The sequence below is a fragment of the Sprattus sprattus genome (genome assembly GCF_963457725.1).
Source record: "Sprattus sprattus genome assembly, chromosome: 6".
Classification (NCBI taxonomy): domain Eukaryota; kingdom Metazoa; phylum Chordata; class Actinopteri; order Clupeiformes; family Clupeidae; genus Sprattus; species Sprattus sprattus.
In genome coordinates, this window is record NC_137925.1 from 5,682,792 (window position 1) to 5,700,291 (window position 17,500).

The window sequence follows — 17,500 nt, forward strand, 5'->3', positions numbered from 1 at the left end:
GAAAGAGGGGTGACACATAAAGAGAGATGGAAATAGAGAGACAAAGAGAGAGAAAGAGAGAGAGAGAGAGACGAACACAGATAGAAGGAGAGAAAAGATAGAGAAGAAGAGAAAGGGATGAAGGTGATTAGTGTCGAGCTGGGACTCCTGCTGTAGCAGCAGCTGTTGTCGCACCCTGATGATGTCACATTGTAAGGGACAGAAAGGCCATACCGTTTGGCAGTGAGGTTGGCAGTGTTGGACTCCGAGAGAAGGCCCAGCTTATTGCACTCCTGCAGCAGCAGACTCAGACAGTCACAGCTGAGACAGACAGAGAGAGAGAGAGAGACACACACACAGACAGAGAGATAGATTTTTTATATGTTTTATTGTCATAGTGTTTATAGAGTTTAATGCTATTTTGTTGGTATATGTTATATGTATGACGTCTACTGCGTAGATGAATGATGAATTTTGCTGTGCTGAAGCAATTTGGTACATGCAATAATAAACACACTTTGACTTTGACTTTGACTTTGAGAAATAGAGAGAGAGAGGGACACAAACTTACATATTTTTGTGATTTTAATGCAAATTTTAACGCTAATTATTCAGAAATTCTATGCCCCGAAAATTGCAACCAGAAATTGCAATTGAAGGAAATTTCTTGAATTTGTGTGAATTTGTGATAAAGCAGGATCCCTCAATCCTGGTGGGGCTGACATACATTCCACATATTAAAAAAATGCCATTAAAACATGCATAATGCTACGACTGACTCTGCTCTGATCTCTACTGCTAGCCATTATCTCTGATCTGATCTCTGCTGCTAGCCCTTAGCTCTGATTTCTGCTGCTAGCCCTTAGCGCTGATCTGATCTGATCTCTGCTGCTAGCCCTTAGCTCTGATCTGATCTAATCTCTGCTGCTAGCCCTTAACTCTGATCTGATCTCTGCTGCTAGCCCTTAGCTCTGATCTGATCTAATCTCTGCTGCTAGCCCTTAACTCTGATCTGATCTCTGCTGCTACCCCTTAGCTCTGATCTGATCTAATCTCTGCTGCTAGCCCTTAGCTCTGATCTGATCTCTGCTGCTAGCCCTTAGCTCTGATCTGATCTCTGCTGCTAGCCCTTAGCTCTGATCTGATCTCTGCTGCTAGCCCTTAGCTCTGATCTGATTTGATCTCTGCTGCTAGCCCTTCACTCTGATCTCTGCTGCTAGCCCTTAGCTCTGATCTGATTTGATCTCTGCTGCTAGCCCTTCACTCTGATCTCTGCTGCTAGCCCTTGGCTCTGATCTCTGCTGCTAGCCCTTAGCTCTGATCTCTGCTCTTACTCACTTGCATCTCTGGTCAGCCTTGTCAAGCAGTGGTGTGAGCTTCAGCAGGTACTCAAAGGCAGTGTTCACATCATCCATGAAGTCCTGCTGCAGACGGGTACACAAACACACACACACACACACAGTCGTCAACAACCATAACAGAGCACATAATACACAGAGTGGGTGTGTGTGTGTGTGTGTGTGTGTGTGTGTGTGTGTATGTGTGGAGGTGTCATACTGTACCTGTACCTTGTCACCCTGGGGATATTTCTTCAGTCTCAACAGGACTTGAGGGATCTGCGCCATCAGAGCCACACAGAAATGAAACAGAAGCAAATAAACAACACATTTATTGAGGCACAAATACACAAAAACGAATACAAAACACAATCATATTTATAGTATCGTTAGCAATATATAATTATATTAACTATTTCAGGTTTTACCTTTTAAGATCAGATTTTCATTATTTCATTTATTTATTTAAAATGAATGCATAAAAAGGGGTCAGACAAGGCAAAAGGTGGCATCACTGATTGGACAGGCCTGCTGTCAGTCACTGACCTTGAGGAAGGTGAAGGCGGTCCACTTGAGCTCCTCTGTGCCCTCTGGAGACTCAATGAGGCCGGTGAAGCAAGCCTTCCAGATCTCCAGCACAAACAACGGGGCAGGGATACGCTACAAGCAGAGACACACACACACACACACACACACACACACACACACACGTCCATCTTTAAACATATAATATACAGATGTTACTGGATTCATATGTATTACACTAGTGGTGGTAGCTCGTTTGGGCAACAACACTGTAAGGGATAAAATCAGTTGAAGACATTCTGCTTGAGCACAGAAGCGCTATGCATGCTGGGAGTTGTAGTCCAGTCTATGTAGTCTCACCTGCATCCTCTTGATCATCATGAGCTGCTCCACCAGCGGCTGTGTGTCCCCCGTCAGGTTCATGGTGCCCTCCAGCATGATGAAGGCGTGCACGGAGGGGAAGGAGGTGTGGAGAGGGGGATCAGACTGCACAGACAGCATCTGAGGGATACTGAGGAGGGAGGGAGGGAGGGATGACAAGAGGAGAAAAAGAAGAGAAAGTGAGGAGAGAAATGTGTTGAAGAGAACAGAACTAGCAAGTGACTTTCGAACGGGATCTGATCAGGTCGGGATGCCTGGATTACAAATAAACTCCCCATGCCTGCCCTCTTATGCTCTCTCTCTCTCACACACACATCTTTACACATGCATCTCCACACACACACACACACACACACACATGTCTATACAAACACGCAAATGCACACAAAGGTGTATGTATATGTGGATCATACACACACTGACACACTCGGTCACACACACACACTCGGTCTCACACACACACACACACACACACACACACACACACACACACACACACACACACACACACACACACACCCAGCCCTCACCTCTTGACTAGAGACACACTCTCCTCCAGTTTGGCTCTGAGCGTCTGGTTGTTCAGGCTGCTGAGGTTTTCTGTTAGCCTGCTCAAAGCCTGCTCCACATTGGCCCACGATGCTAAAGACAAACACCATCAGAGGAAACAAGAAATCCGTTACCCAACACATTTGCAGTAAGCAGTTATTGTACACACACACACACACACACACACACACACACACATTTTGCTCCTAAAACCATCTAATGTGCCTCTTATGTAAACTTAAATCCTCTGGCGCACACACACACACACACACACACACACACACACACACACACACACACACAAACACACACACACACACACACACAAACACACTACCTTCGGTAATACATACACACTACCTTCAGTAATACATAAACCCCTACCCTGCTCCTCCTGCCTTCTGATTCTTAGTGTTCTTCCTCTCTTTGACACATTCTCTTCTTTATACACCTACATGCATATGTGCATTCATGCTAACAAACACACACACACACACACACACACACACACACACACACACCCCTACCCTGTTCCTCTACTCTGGCGATGTGGATGAGTGCCCGGTTCTTTGTGCTCTTGATGAGGTTCTCCAGCCGCTCCTGGCAGGCCTTGAGGCTGGCCTCTCCCCCGGCAGCAGAGGCTGGGGCTGGGGCTCCCTGGCCCGCTGGCGCCCCCTGCTGTTCCCAGAGGCGCTCGCAGTACCAGGCACAGCCCTGCAGCAGCCAGACCACTGCACCCAGCAGCGAGCGACACAGCCCGATACACTCCTCAGCCTTCCCGTAGCAGCTGGAGACACACACACACACACACACACACACACACACATGATTCAAATATGTGCATCAATGCAAACACCCACACACACGCGCGTGCAAACACCCACACAGACGTGTGTGCAAACACACACGCACTTCAAATATGCAAAAACACACACACACACACACACACACACACTCACACACACACACACACACACACACACACACACACACATCCATGCTAACACATACAGTACATGGACAAAAAGAAAAGAAAATCCCAGTGAATGAGTACAGGCAAGTGCAGGAAGCTCTCCGTGTGATGTGGTATGTACCTGAGGCGATGTGAGAACATGTCCATGATCTCCAGCAGGGCTTTCACACACAGCTCCCGTGAGAAGTCATCAAACTGAAGAAAAGTGCAGTGAACGTTATCAGTTAGCACAACACATAGATTTATTTTATTTTCGATTCTGGTAGTCATAGAGTAATTCAAGCGAATGGCTGCAAGGATTAGCAACCAAGTTCTTTGTCAAAGGCAGCCAGGGGGGGATTTCCAGCCGTGTGGTTTAGTGACAAACCTGGGTACGTTCACTCAGACTAAGAGGTAAACTTCCGGATAGACTTCCAAGCTTCATTCTCCCAGCAAAACATAGAGCTCTTCTATTAGAAGGTTTACCGCTGACTCTAACTTATCTTACCCAGGTTACAGTAAACTAGGTATCTAGGTAAACCACGTTCTTGGAATAGAATACTCCCCAGTTCGCACATAAATACATTACAACAACAAACATGAAGCATGGGTTCATGTGGAGTTTGACCATTTTTGTTATATGTGTTCCTCAAATGTTGGTCAGTGAGAAGTGGAAACTCTACCTTACTCATGGCTGTAAGCACACTGGAGTAAGACACCATCTGAGGGGACAAAGAAAATCTGTGAGATAGACAGCCAAACACACACACCACACACACACACACACACACACACACACACACACACACACACACACACACACCTTCTAAACATTTAAACAACTTGATTTAATTCTTGGCAAACTAATATAACACAAACTAAGTCGTCATCCCCCCAACACACACACACACAGCTTACCTGAGAACTGATGGCGTACTTCAGGTACGAGAGGATCAGAGGGTTCGGAGAGGGACCAATCATAGCCTGCTCCATGAGCGCCTCTACAGAAACAAATACAACAACAACCACAGCCATAATAATATTAACAGCAACAATAACAATAATAATGATTGTTCTTATCTTAGAGATGTTCCTAAGTTGACACAGACTTCTGGATCACAATCTTTGAGTTTTGTTTTTAAAAGTAAAGTTAAATAATAAAATAAAATAATAATCACTCCTAGGTTTTTGATGTATAGAACGCTATTGGCAATGTTCTACTACTACGTAAAGTATACAAACATTCAAACATGGACAAAACAAGTTTAAAAACAAACGTTTAGCCATGAATGCAGTGTGATGAAGCAGGTTTTAGAACTGCAAATGGAGAACTTTAAAACCTCCTCTTTTTACGTAAAAAACAGAAGCGTGTTCCTGCACTGACCTGCGAGATTTAGGTAGTCCCATGTAACTCCTTTCGGGCAGTTTCTCTTGATGTTGATGGCCCACTGGTAATCACTCCACCGCTCCTTCCAGGCCTGCAGAATGGCCTGTTTCAGATTAACCACCTTCATTCGGGACTAGCGGACCACCTTCAGACTGAAAAGAACATGGAAAGAGACACACACAAGTTACAAAGGATTTGATTCAGATATGGCTAGCCATTGCTTTCTGATCAGACTGGATGCACTAACATGTTAATAAGTTAGAATAGTCACTCTTGTCTGGTGAAGAGGACTTTGTGGAACCGTTGACATTCTGCTTGTGAAGTATCAGTTACTCATGACGAAAACCAGAGACAATACATCAATTACCCTGTAATTCCCGTCTTTAATACATACTCGCACTGTTAACGTAAACTAACGCTACATAAGAATGGCCATTAAACTTAAGTGAGAAGGAAGTAAATGACAACAGTTTCATTACGTTGATGGTTGCAATGTGTTCTGATAACAGAATTGACAGCTTTAAAGTTTTTAAACAGATAATACCCTAGACATTAAGGACTTCGTCGACTAACGTTAAGATAGCGTTCTCTCATTTATTGTGTGATAACCATTTCAAATAGCTACGTAAAGCCTTCATAAGCAGGCTGTTCAATAGTTATTAGACCGCAGAATTTTGAATATAAGCAATAGCATTAAAAACGGCATTACCTTCAATAGTAATGATTTGGTTTAATACGACAGATCATTCATTGATGTCTTCAACACTTCGACTGTGCAACCACCATATTGTTTATTCACCAGCAAAGTCTTTACACTGATTGGTCACCCATCTTCTTCGTTGTCTCCTGCTGCTTCCGCATTACGGCCCATTACTGCCACATAGTGGACTGAAGTGTCATTTCACAAAGGCGTTAGATTACAGCTCCCCTGCTCCAAAACAGACATCTGAGGTGGTGACGGTGTCATGATCGTCTCTTAGCTTTATGGTATAGGCCAGCCCAGGACCAAACAATTCTATGTGTGAAGATTAGGAAGTGACTGTGACCATATATAGTAATTTGTTGTGCCTGTTCATATCTGTACTATGAATAGAATTAAAGCTGTAAACTGGTGACCCCAATGACATCTGCAACCTCCAGACATGTTCTTGCCTATGACTGTGACATGTTAACACATGATGTAGGGCAGAATTAAAATCTAGTGCAGGTGTGTTCTGTATTTAAACATGTTGTCTGGTTTATCCTGGGAGACTGTTATCCTGGGACTCTTTGATCAGTGTTTGTTGCGTTTTGAACACATTGGACAAACACAGCCATGCCTTCATGGTCATGGTAATCTCCACACAAATCAGTATTTCTGCATTTTTCTGGGGTTTATGTGATTCAAAATAAGTGTGACGATCATTTTAATTAACATCACTGTAATTAATACTTATTCAAAACAACTAGATTATAAAGATTATTTCGAATGTCACTTCTCTCTAGGCTTCATACAACAAGATGCCAAAGTCCCATCTTTATTAGTGTCTGGATACATACAATTGGCTGAAGCAGGACACAGTAAGCCTGTGCAGGCAAAGCAGCTTTCAGTAAGCATGAGAAAACGTATATGTAATATACATACATACAGACATACTGTTATCTGTTACTGTCACCTCTGTTATCTGTTACGCAGAGGTGAAATCTCGTTAGCAATGTCTAGTTCAGTAATGTGTGCACATGGTAGGATGGCCAAGATGGAGGATCAAAGTCTTTGGCCTCCACTGATTGTCACAGCTGTGGTCCTCCTCATTCCACCTGGCCTGTATGCGAGGAACTCAAGTCAACTCTTCCAACTCTTTCAAAATACTGTACATTAGTGCAAGTACATTCCCATCAAAAATGAAGATAATTGAGATTCCATACATGTAATGCTTACATCCTGGCTACCTACGCCTCGACCATTCCTCGCTCCACTCATGAATAACTGCATAACTGTGCGGTACCATAACTAGTATGATCCAATCATTTGTACATCAATTTGTTCAACAATCTTGTTATTGACGGGATAATCATCGATAAGATGGCGGATCTCTCATGAGTGGACCCGGTCCTGATCCAGCTTTGGGTCCACAGAATCCCAGTTAGGAGAAAGTCTGATCCCTTCCAGTGTCAATGTGTCCCATTCTGAACGACCTCATTCTCGAGGACTGCACCTTATGGTGCAATCTGGTGGAATGATAGCTGCCTTAACCATCAGTTTCCCAATCAACAGATTATTAGATAATAATCATATTAATCAATAATCCTCACCACCAACATCCTCCATCCTCAAAATCATTGAGATTTGTTTCTTTGTTTCATCAGATAGCTGATAACCGAAAAATTACGTGTCAGAATTACGGTTCATGGCCCGATTTCTTCTGGCTGCCATCTTGCTGTTCCTGTAAGGAATGCATCTTGTGGTGGTGTCGGGTGAGGTGGTACCCGCGGGTGAAGGACTTGTTGCACTGGGCGCAGCTGTAGAGGCGCTCTCCGCTGTGGATCTGCAGGTGCGCTCTGAGGCTCTGCGGGCGGCTGAAGCTCTTGGGGCACTGAGGGCACGGGTGCGGGCGCACGCCCAGGTGCTTCTGCTCGTGCCGCTTCAGGTCGCCCGACTGCCGGAAGCCCTCGCCGCACTGCGAGCACAGGTAGGGCCTCTCGCCTGTGTGAGTGCGCAGGTGCACGTTCAGCTGGCCAATCACCGCAAAGCTCTTGGAGCAGTGCGGGCAGACGTGCGGCTTCTCGCCGGTGTGGATGCGCTGGTGCTGTCGCAGGCTGTAGAAGCTGGTGAAGCTCTTGTTGCAGACGAGGCACGGGTTGCTCTGATCGCTGCGGCGAAAGCAGCGGTGCGACTTGAAGCCTTTGATGCTGATGAACGTTTTCTCGCACTGCGGGCAGCTCTGGGGCACCCGTGTCTGCGTCGCCACCCGCGCCAACCCCTCCAGGGCACCACCGCCTCCCTCCTCCTCCTCCTCCATCTGCGGCTCGCCGTCTAACGCCTGGATGAACTTAGTCGGGTGGTGCCGCTTGATGTGCTTGTGCAGGAAGCGCTGGGCGGTGAAAGAGAACTGGCAGTGGGTGCAGGAGTAGATGGGTGTGGCTGTGGCGACGACAGAGGCGCTGGCGAGCCGCTTCCGCTTGTGCTGGCGCCCCTCCTGGTGGCGCTTGAGGCCGCTGGCCTGCGTGTAGAACTTGCCGCACTGGCCGCAGCAGTAGGGCTTCATGAGGGCGTGGACGCTGCGCTGGTGGCGCCGCAGGTTGGACGGCTGGCTGAAGTGCAGGCTGCACTGGGCGCAGCTGTAGAGGCCCTCCTCCCCCTCCTGCACACACTCGTGCAACTGCAGCGCCGCATGGTCGGCGAACATGCGTTGGCACTCCGCGCACGTCAGCTGCGTGCTGCCGGCCTGCATGCCATTCTGGGCGCAGCAGCTGTGGGATGTTGCCATGGCGCCATCCGCAAACGTTTCTCTGCACTGGCAGCAGAAGTGTGTCTGCGCTTGAGACTGGGGGTCAACGCCCTCTCGCTGGACCTTCGGAGTCAGTTTCCGTTTGGGTCGAGTCGGTAGAGCAATTCTGGTGCGCGGCCTCCCCCTTCCTCGTCTCTGGGAAGGGACTATGAGGCTCACCTTCCTGATGATGTGCTTTCGAGGGGGAGGTTCGTACGGCGGGTCTGATGGGTCGCAGAAGTCCAACTCAGAGAGCTCTACAACGGTTGAAAACGCATCTGACCTTTCACCCTGTGGGTGATTCTGCTCGACGTGTTCCTGCAGACTCTGCTCAGTCACAAAGGCAGTAGGGCACTGTGGGCAGGGGTAGACCTCCAGGGGAGCCCGAGTCCCCTTACCACCCCCCCTAGCAGTCTCCTCCTCCTCCTCCTCCTCCACCTCCACCTCCGGCTCCAGGCTCGGCCTGTGCCTCCGCGGGTTCAAGGGCTTCCTCAGGTTCCTCTGTGGCCTGAGGCTCGGTCTGTACATGTAGAGTTTGTCTGGAGAATGGCAGGCCTCCTTGTGGCGCTTCAGGTGGTAGGCCCGCGCAAAGGCCCTCCCGCAGAGAGCACAGCCGTGGCCTTTTTCATTGGTGGGCGACACCGATGATGATGTGTCTTTTGGCCAATCGGTGTCGCTGATCCTGTTCCTACACGTGGAGCACCTCATGCCGTTTGATTGGTGGGATTCACTTCCTGGCTCCGTCTGGGCCGAAGGCGGTCCATCTGAGCCGAGTAGAAAGGTGTCCAGGACCATGGGGGGGTCCAGCTCCTCGGACTCGGAGGAATGGGTCTCCAGAAAGTGCTGGTGCTGTTCTGGATGCGAGCGCCTAACGTGACGGTGCAGGTAGGGTTTGGCAGGGAAGGAAAACCGACAGTAGGGGCAAGCCAGCACCTGGGGTGAACCGATATCTGACAAGGCAAAAGAGGAAAACAGGAAAATGATCCATTATAGTCTGACCCAAACAACACCCAAACCAAGCCACAATGCATTTCCTCTGATATAAGCTCTCCTTGCTATTGGCTAAAATGGAAAGCGCTGACCTTACCAGATGCTTACAATGCCTCAAATGAATATTTCTTCGGCTGCTCTACAGCAGTGGGTCATACAAAACATGTGAAATTTCTCTAAGAAGCGTAATCTTTCTGATGCCAGTGAATCCCTGGTGCATACCTCTGTCATATTCTACTCCACCTGTTCTTAAGTCTGTGGGCATACGTTTGTCGTTCGCAAACTGACCTGTAATCAGGTCAGTCCAGGCCACTAACCAAAGGGCCGTACCAGTATATGTGTTCAAGTGCCTATGCCTATGAAATGGGCATACGTTTGTGGTCTAAGTTAAAGTGTTTGGTCTACTGAACTGTGCCTGTGTTAGACCCACTGGATGTGTGGTTGGCCTATTGAACTGCACCATAGGATGTGTGGTTGGCCTATTGAACTGCACCATAGGATGTGTGGTTGGCCTATCGAACTGTACCACTGGATGTGTGGTTGGCCTATCGAACTGTACCACTGGATGTGTGGTTGGCCTATCGAACTGTACCTATGTTTAAACCACTGGATGAGAGTTTGTTGTCCCACAGCTGGTCCCAGGTCAGGCCCAGGTGTCCGGCGTACTCCTCTGAGTACCACACAAGCAGCTCCTGCCCCAGCCGGATAGGAGAACAGCACCGGAACAGCAGCCGGCCGCCCTGCTGGAACGCAACCAGGTTCTGCTCGCGGTTGCTACGGGAACACATCACAAACCTGCGGTGGAACGAAGGGTGGCGTTAGAGAGGGAAAGCTAGTGATGTAAACAAGGAAGGAAGGAAAGGACAACACAAAAGAGGTGTAGTGAAACAGAGAGGATGATGAAGTGAAAGAGAGAGCAAAGCAGAGCGAGAGCGAGAGAGGACTGAGACACATACATTTCTGTTTGTTTGTTTACTGTGCATGTTCTTTGCTAAATATATATTGATTTGGCACCACTTGAAAATAAGTGGCCATGCCAATGAAGCTTGAATTTAAATTGAGTTTGAATTCAGGAGAGGGTGAGACAGAGAGAAAGCTAGAGAGTTAAAGAGAGTTACCTCATCCAGTTTGAGTGAGTGTCTCTTGTTGCATCTATGAACTCATAGCGGTTTCTCCCCTTACAGATCTAAGTAAGACAGCACAAGGAGTTTCACAGACCAGCACACAAAAGAATTCCATTAGCAAGTGATAGGCTTAGATGTCTGTGAATTACACATAGTCCACAATTTCCCAAAGGATAGTGTGAAGTATTAAGTGATATAATTAGTTCATAAATTCCCCACAAAATAGCATTAGATTATGTTGCAGGAACATTACTGTACTAATTAATTACTGTCGTTAGTATGTCTCCAAAAGGCAAAACTCTTACTTTGAAACCCCACTAATCTACAAATGAGGTCCCCAAAGAGGAATATGGAAGACCATTAATATTTCTCACCACCCAAGAGTAGCCGCTTTTCAACGCCTCTTCCTCTGACGTCACTTCACCATCGTAAGGTCCAAAATGGATTCCGACTGGCACCACCTGCCCCTGGTTGAAAATCCCCAGACGGCCCTCCTTGACTCGGGACCTCCCAACGACCAGGCCAGCAGGTAGCGTGAGGAGAGCTCTTTGAAGGGTCCCCATAGGAGTGCTAGAGTCCAGGGCGAATACTGGGGGGCCATGGACTTTACACTGAGTCTTGAAGGAGGACTTACATTTATCACAGTCTGTGAGGGAGGTGAGAACAGAGGAGGCATCACTGGAGGAGCCCTTCTTAATCAAATCATAAAATGTAATCAACCTGCCGTCTACAGGAGCAAGAGAATTGTTGGTCTTGCATGTAACTTACAGTAGTCGTCATTATCATAGGTTTCGTCCTCCTCTGGCGACTCCTCTTCTGCTCCTGCTGCTAAAATACTCTCCTGAATCTCAACCGAAGTCCCACCTGTTCACACACAACACAGACAGTTACATAGATACTGTAGCGTGCTGGCTTAAGGGACGTGACGGCCTTCCCAGAATGCGTCAGGAGATGGACTGTTGTTCAACCTTTTGTGTCTAGTGTGTCTTGTCTAGTTGTGTCATACTCGACATTTAGTCTGCGTGTTGTATCGGGCAATTCGTTAGTTCGTTTAATGCCATTTCACCACCGTTAATATGAATGGGGTACTTTACCTGCCTACAATTTCTAAGTATGACTTCATGAGAAGTCGGGCGTAATAAAAAGTGTTGAGGCCAAATGGCCCAATCTCGCTGCATTACCTTATCGATTCTGAAAAAACTTCAGAGCCACATCAACGTTAGCAACCTGACCTACTCATGACACTGTCCCATTGTCGTACAACATTTCTATAATCGTCTTGAAATAACGTAACTCTATGATTAGCCCACACCAAAGATAATTTTGACAGATGAAAGCCAGTTGCGGTTATGGAATGATAACGATAGCAAAGTGTCATTGCTGTTTTAAGTTTACGACTTCTGTGCATCGTACACTTATGCAACAGTAATTTTTACACGTTAGTCATGAAAAATGCTAATCGGAGCTAACAGTTAGTTACAACAGAACATGAAGTACAAAGTGTTATTACACAGCGTTTTAGATTTATTTAACTTGAACCAACAATTGACAAGGCTGGGAGAGAGCTAACTGGGTTGCCAGATATTGTTTCATATAAGCAAGACGGGTTGCCAGTTGTTAGGTGTCAGATAAGAATGGGCATTTGGCAGCAACCAAACTTATTAAACTAGCTAGCACGGCTAGTAAGTAATAACACTTCTTTCCAATGATATTATATCAGCTAACGTGCAAACCTGATGGCCTGCAAGCTTAGCTACCCCAATTTAGCTGGCTAACGTTAACTTAATCTAACAAACGTTAACTTATGTATCGAACTGCTAGACTTCCTCCTGAAGTTAATCTGATTTGCCATGGTTCTAAAACCAACCTGAACTTGTCGCCATTTCCGCTTGTTCTTAGTAGTAGTCCTAAATACCGATGTTCATGAGTTTACGTTTCTATTGAATTAAATCGAATAGCATGGTGCTAGTTCTACTGGCCATCTCCACGGGTCCCAAATCGCGAATAGAAACAGGAAATTGTCAGCGATTGTCAGTGGTGACGTCATCGCAACATATATTTACTTTTTTCTTTCTTTCTGTCATTTCAATCAAACCCTTTACACCTTCCTATTTGTTACCTGTAATATTATTATCTATATTTTTTCCATAGTGTCTTCAATAACGTCTGCACAGATAATGGTAGGACCAACAAATTTAAACACATTGCTAGCAAAGCAACAGATTCAACCTTCCCATGGCAAAATTAAAATCTTCCCATGGTATACTATGAAATCAAATCGTTGTCAAACACAAACACACACACACACACACACACACACACACACACACACACACACACACACACACACACACACACACACACACAGAGAGAGAGAGAGAGAGAGAGAGAGAGAGAGAATGAGAGAGAGAGAGTGAGAGGCATTGTTTTTTCATGTCATAGCTCTTATACAAAATTTGTATACCTCACCATAGGAAACACATCCGCATATGTGCACACGCACATGACGCAAGGAGGTCATAAACACAAACACATTACCCTTTTCCTGAGGGAATGCTTGTTGAATGCATGTGGGTCATAAGTCATAAGTGATCTGGAAAGAGTGCACCACTGAGGGTGCTACCATACACACACACACACACACACACACACACACACACACACACACACACACACACACACACACACACACACACACTGTCTCTTCCTCCCCCTTCATTCCCTGATGCTGATCCTCCCTCCACTCCTCTTAGTCAATCAGCCGCGCTCTCTCTTCCTCGTTCTCCCCCCTTTTTCTCTCTTTCTCTCTCCCTTGTTCTCCCCCTTTTCTCTCTTTCTCTCTCTCTCTCTCACTCTCTCACTTTTCCTCTCTCTTTCTTTCTCTCTCGCTCGCCCTTTCTCCCCCTCTCTGTCTTCTTCATTCTCTCGCTCCCTCTCTCTCTCTCTCTCTCCCTCACTGACCTTCATAGGGAGTTGGCTGCCTGATTGTGTCTTATTTCAGAGTGCATGTCTGAGAAGCTGGATAACTGCCCTGTGTTTGCCGGCGAGCCTCCAGTGAAGAGAGAGGACGAGGAGATGAAGAGGACAGCTCCTCCCTACCTCAGCCTCTGACAACCGCCCTTCAGGCTCTAGTACTGGCCGCAGAGCTCATCTCATCTCAATAACACTAAATGGGTCTGTATGTTTTAAATATTATTATTGTATTGATTGAGTTTGGGCGCTTCATATTTATACGTGCTATAATTTCTCTTAAATGGTTATTGGTATTTCTTTTTCTAGTGCAATTATGTCTCTTTGAAGATTCATCTAATTCCCCAATGGTTCATAACAATACTTCTATATCATTTAAGGTTCTTCTTGCATATATATATTTAATGTAAAACAGAGTTTAATTACATTTTTGATGTGCATTGTACTTTTCTTCTCATGATTGAGACTGTGTGATGATGAATGGATTTGTATCCAGTATAGTAATTTTGGTTAGTCATGCAGTGTCCATTGAATAGGTTGTCTGTCCTAACTAGAGGCTTCATTTCAGTGTACATGCCTGAGATGGATAATGTATTTCCTTGTGTGAACCAGCGTCAACACATTGCACTATGCACATATAGAACTTAATTGATCTGATACAAAAGTCATCTAAAAGCTTTTAGTCCTCTCTCTCTTCCTCTGTCTCTCTCACCCTTTGTCTATCCTTCCACTCCTTATGGCTGTCTCACCCATTTATTGTGTTGTGTGTTGTGTGTTGTGTGTGCGTGTGTGTGTGTGTGTGTGTTTCTAAATGTGTGTGTGTGTGTGTGTGTGTGTGTGTGTGTGTGTGTGTGTGTGTGTGTGTCTGTGTGTACACATAATGCAATGCAGCGTTGCAGGTTCCATAGCTATTAACTGATTTTATCACCACTGGATAATGTGGTAGAGTAGAAGCAAATATCCAATTCTAACACACACACACATACAGCTAGTCCCTCTGGCAGTATACTGCCTTACTTCCATAACTCACAGACATTATATGTGTTTGTAATTAAGTGTGTGTGTGTGTGTGTGTGTGTGTGTGTGTGTGTGTGTGTGTGTGTGTGTGTATGTGTGTGTGTGTGTGTGTGTGTGTGTGTGTGTGTGTGTGTGTGTGTGTGTGTGTGTGTGTGTGTGTGTGTGTGTGTGTGTGTGTGTGTGTGTGTGTGTGTGTGTGTGTGTGTGTGTAACACAGGCTATTTGGAACACTTTCACTTCAGTCATGCACAATGAGGATGCCATTACCGGTTTGGAGCTTGAATGTAAATTCTCCCTATCCAGTCCCCTGCGTGTGTCATTATATGTATTGCGTCTGTGTAATATATGTCTCTGTGTCAAGAGAGAAAGAGTGACAGAGAGAGGGAGGGAGAGAGAAAGAGAGAGGGAGTAGGAGAGAGCAGAGAATCCTGTGTAATATATGTCTCTGTGTCAAGTGTCCCGACAACAAGCCCTATGTCTCCATCCAGAGATAGAAAAAAAGAGAAAGAGAGATGGAGGGAGAGAGAGAGAAGGACAAGGAAAGAGTAGATAATCCTGTGTAATACATGTGTCAAGTGTCTCTACAACAAGCCCTATGTCTCCATCCAGCGTGCATGGAGGTCTATTTAAAACCATCTACTTTATAACCAGGGTCAAGATGTCAGTTTAAATTTCCAGTATATTTTTGCCTGCCTTTTTTGTTGTCCTAGCCTAATGTTCTCTTCATAAAATTTTCATGTGGTGAACACTTAGCCCGTAAATTATGTGTTTCGGTGTTAGGGGTAAGAGATGACCACGCATACACACACACACACACACACACACACACACACACACACACACACACACACACACACACACACACACACACACACACACACACACACACACACACACACACACACACACACACACACACACACACACACACACAGAGAGCTTTAAATGGACTCCACTTTGACTCAGAAGGCACACACACACACACACTTGACCTTTTCCTCTCAATGAGGACAGTAACATTAAGAAAGAGTGAAAGGTGCTGCAGACATTAGTCTCTGAAATGTGACCTTATTTTGTGAGTATCTTGTCACCACTCATTTTATGATTTCCCAGAAAGTAGATACAATCATGTCTAAGACCTGCACACAGTCACACAGTCACACAGATAACACCTATACACATATTACATACTACACATACTATCTTCAGGAAAGGAAACCAAAATTGGATCTCAGTCCAAGGTTTTGTATGAAGGTTGTAATGAACAGCACTAAAGGTGAACGTGTACCATCGCCATACCCAGGGCACCCTTGGCCTGCTATGGCATGGTGAGTGTGGCATATTGGCGTGGTATAAACCATATGTGATTCTCTCTCATCCCGGTTGGCACAGAGGGAAGGTGCCACAACAGGAGGGTGGTGGCAGATGGCAGGGCAGCTTTGAGCATCCAGAACCCCTGTGCGTGACATGGTGCCACCCTGCCCTCCCTCAGAAACCAACCGCTTCTGCTCTGTCTCTCTGCCCTCCGTCTGTCATTCTTTAACTGTCTGTAATTTGTCTCACACACTCACTCAAATTATTCCTGGTTTTAGATTTTATTTTTTTGCCTTATCCCTTGTATGTACGTATGTTTGTGCGTGTGTGCGTGTGTGTTAGTGTGCATGTGTGCGTGTGTGTGTGTTTGTGTGTACATGACCCGATGTGCATACAGTATGTACATGTATTCATGTGTCTCTGTGTCACCATCTCTCCACAGATCAGTCTAAGATGTCTTCCTCAAAGTGCGGGCCCAAAGGGGACGTGTTTGGTGAGTCCCATTTAGTCTACTAATAACCACACACAATGCTGGGAATCTCACAGCATCTCGGCGTACAAATAACCACACACTCAAACCACCCGAACAATTACACACACGTCCACATACGAATTGTAGACCTGTCCATGGACATGGTCCAAGCCCAGACCTTACACACCAGCACACACAGAGCACTCTCACAGCCCTGAGGGTGTGTGTTAAAGAGTGTGTGTGTGAGCATGCACAATCGTGTGTGTGAGAGACAGAGAGAGAGATAGTGTGTGTGTGTGTGTGGATATTTGCATGTGTGTGTGTTTGAGAATGTGTGCGTGTGTGTATATTCGTGCTTTGTGTGTTTTTTTGTGCGATAGAGAGAGAGTGTGAGTGTGTGGGTATTTGCATGTGTGTGTGTGTGTGTGTGTGTGTGTGTGTGTGTGTGTGTTTGTGTGCTGTGTGGGAATTCGCATGTGTGTGTGTTTGAGAATGTGTGCTTGTGTATGCGTGCCGTGTGTATGTATGTGTGTGTGTGTGTGTGTGTGTGTGTGTGTGTGTGTGTGTGTGTGTGTGTGTGTGTGTGTGTGTGTGTGTGTTAGCGTGTGTGTTAGCGTGTGAAATGGCCTCCCATCACTCAGGGTGGTAATCTGTGCCTGGTGACAGGTTAATGGAACTTGAGCTCTGCTTTATGATGTCACTGCGTTTTATAGCCACTGTCTGGGGATGTGGAGCACGCAGGTCACATCCAATCACAACACACGTCTGGGTGTGTGTGTGTATCTGTGCATGCAGGTGTGTGTGTGTGTGCGTGTATGAGTCTGAATGAGTATTGTTTATTGTTTTTATATGAATACAATTAAATGTTATATATACTCCTTAAAGTGTTATATACTCCTTAGACAATTTGTTTGATGAAAGTATGTGTGAGTGAAAGTGAGTGTGAATGCATGTGAAAAGGTCTTGTCTTGAGAGAAATACAGAGAAGATGACTGTGTAATAAGAAACATTTTAACTTTGTGCAGACACATGTGTA

General features: G+C 45.9%; 2 protein-coding genes across 2 annotated transcripts in view; both read right to left on the reverse strand.

Moving 5' to 3' along the window:
* Nucleotides 1-5,882, reverse strand: part of med24 (mediator complex subunit 24) — a 21,351-nt gene extending 15,469 nt beyond the window's left edge. Inside the window, exons 1-12 of the mRNA XM_080841385.1 lie at nucleotides 5,820-5,882; nucleotides 5,108-5,262; nucleotides 4,642-4,724; nucleotides 4,407-4,445; nucleotides 3,866-3,939; nucleotides 3,299-3,558; nucleotides 2,753-2,864; nucleotides 2,202-2,352; nucleotides 1,863-1,976; nucleotides 1,542-1,595; nucleotides 1,318-1,403; nucleotides 214-300 (exon numbers count right to left, since the gene is read on the reverse strand). Of these exons, the coding sequence (XP_080697511.1) occupies nucleotides 214-300; nucleotides 1,318-1,403; nucleotides 1,542-1,595; nucleotides 1,863-1,976; nucleotides 2,202-2,352; nucleotides 2,753-2,864; nucleotides 3,299-3,558; nucleotides 3,866-3,939; nucleotides 4,407-4,445; nucleotides 4,642-4,724; nucleotides 5,108-5,237 (1,190 nt within the window). The 5' untranslated portion in view covers nucleotides 5,238-5,262; nucleotides 5,820-5,882. The remainder of the gene's footprint in view (nucleotides 1-213; nucleotides 301-1,317; nucleotides 1,404-1,541; nucleotides 1,596-1,862; nucleotides 1,977-2,201; nucleotides 2,353-2,752; nucleotides 2,865-3,298; nucleotides 3,559-3,865; nucleotides 3,940-4,406; nucleotides 4,446-4,641; nucleotides 4,725-5,107; nucleotides 5,263-5,819) is intronic.
* A 1,606-nt stretch (nucleotides 5,883-7,488) lies between these two features.
* Nucleotides 7,489-12,679, reverse strand: prdm9 (PR domain containing 9; the record flags this gene model as incomplete). The annotated part of the gene is made up of 6 exons (XM_080840292.1): nucleotides 12,559-12,679; nucleotides 11,460-11,555; nucleotides 11,066-11,337; nucleotides 10,686-10,753; nucleotides 10,160-10,362; nucleotides 7,489-9,527 (listed from the first exon to the last, which is right to left on the reverse strand). The coding sequence occupies exons 1-6, from the start codon at nucleotides 12,572-12,574 to the stop codon at nucleotides 7,489-7,491; spliced, it is 2,694 nt and encodes an 897-aa protein (XP_080696418.1). The 5' UTR covers nucleotides 12,575-12,679.
* Nucleotides 12,680-17,500: the final 4,821 nt, after the last annotated feature.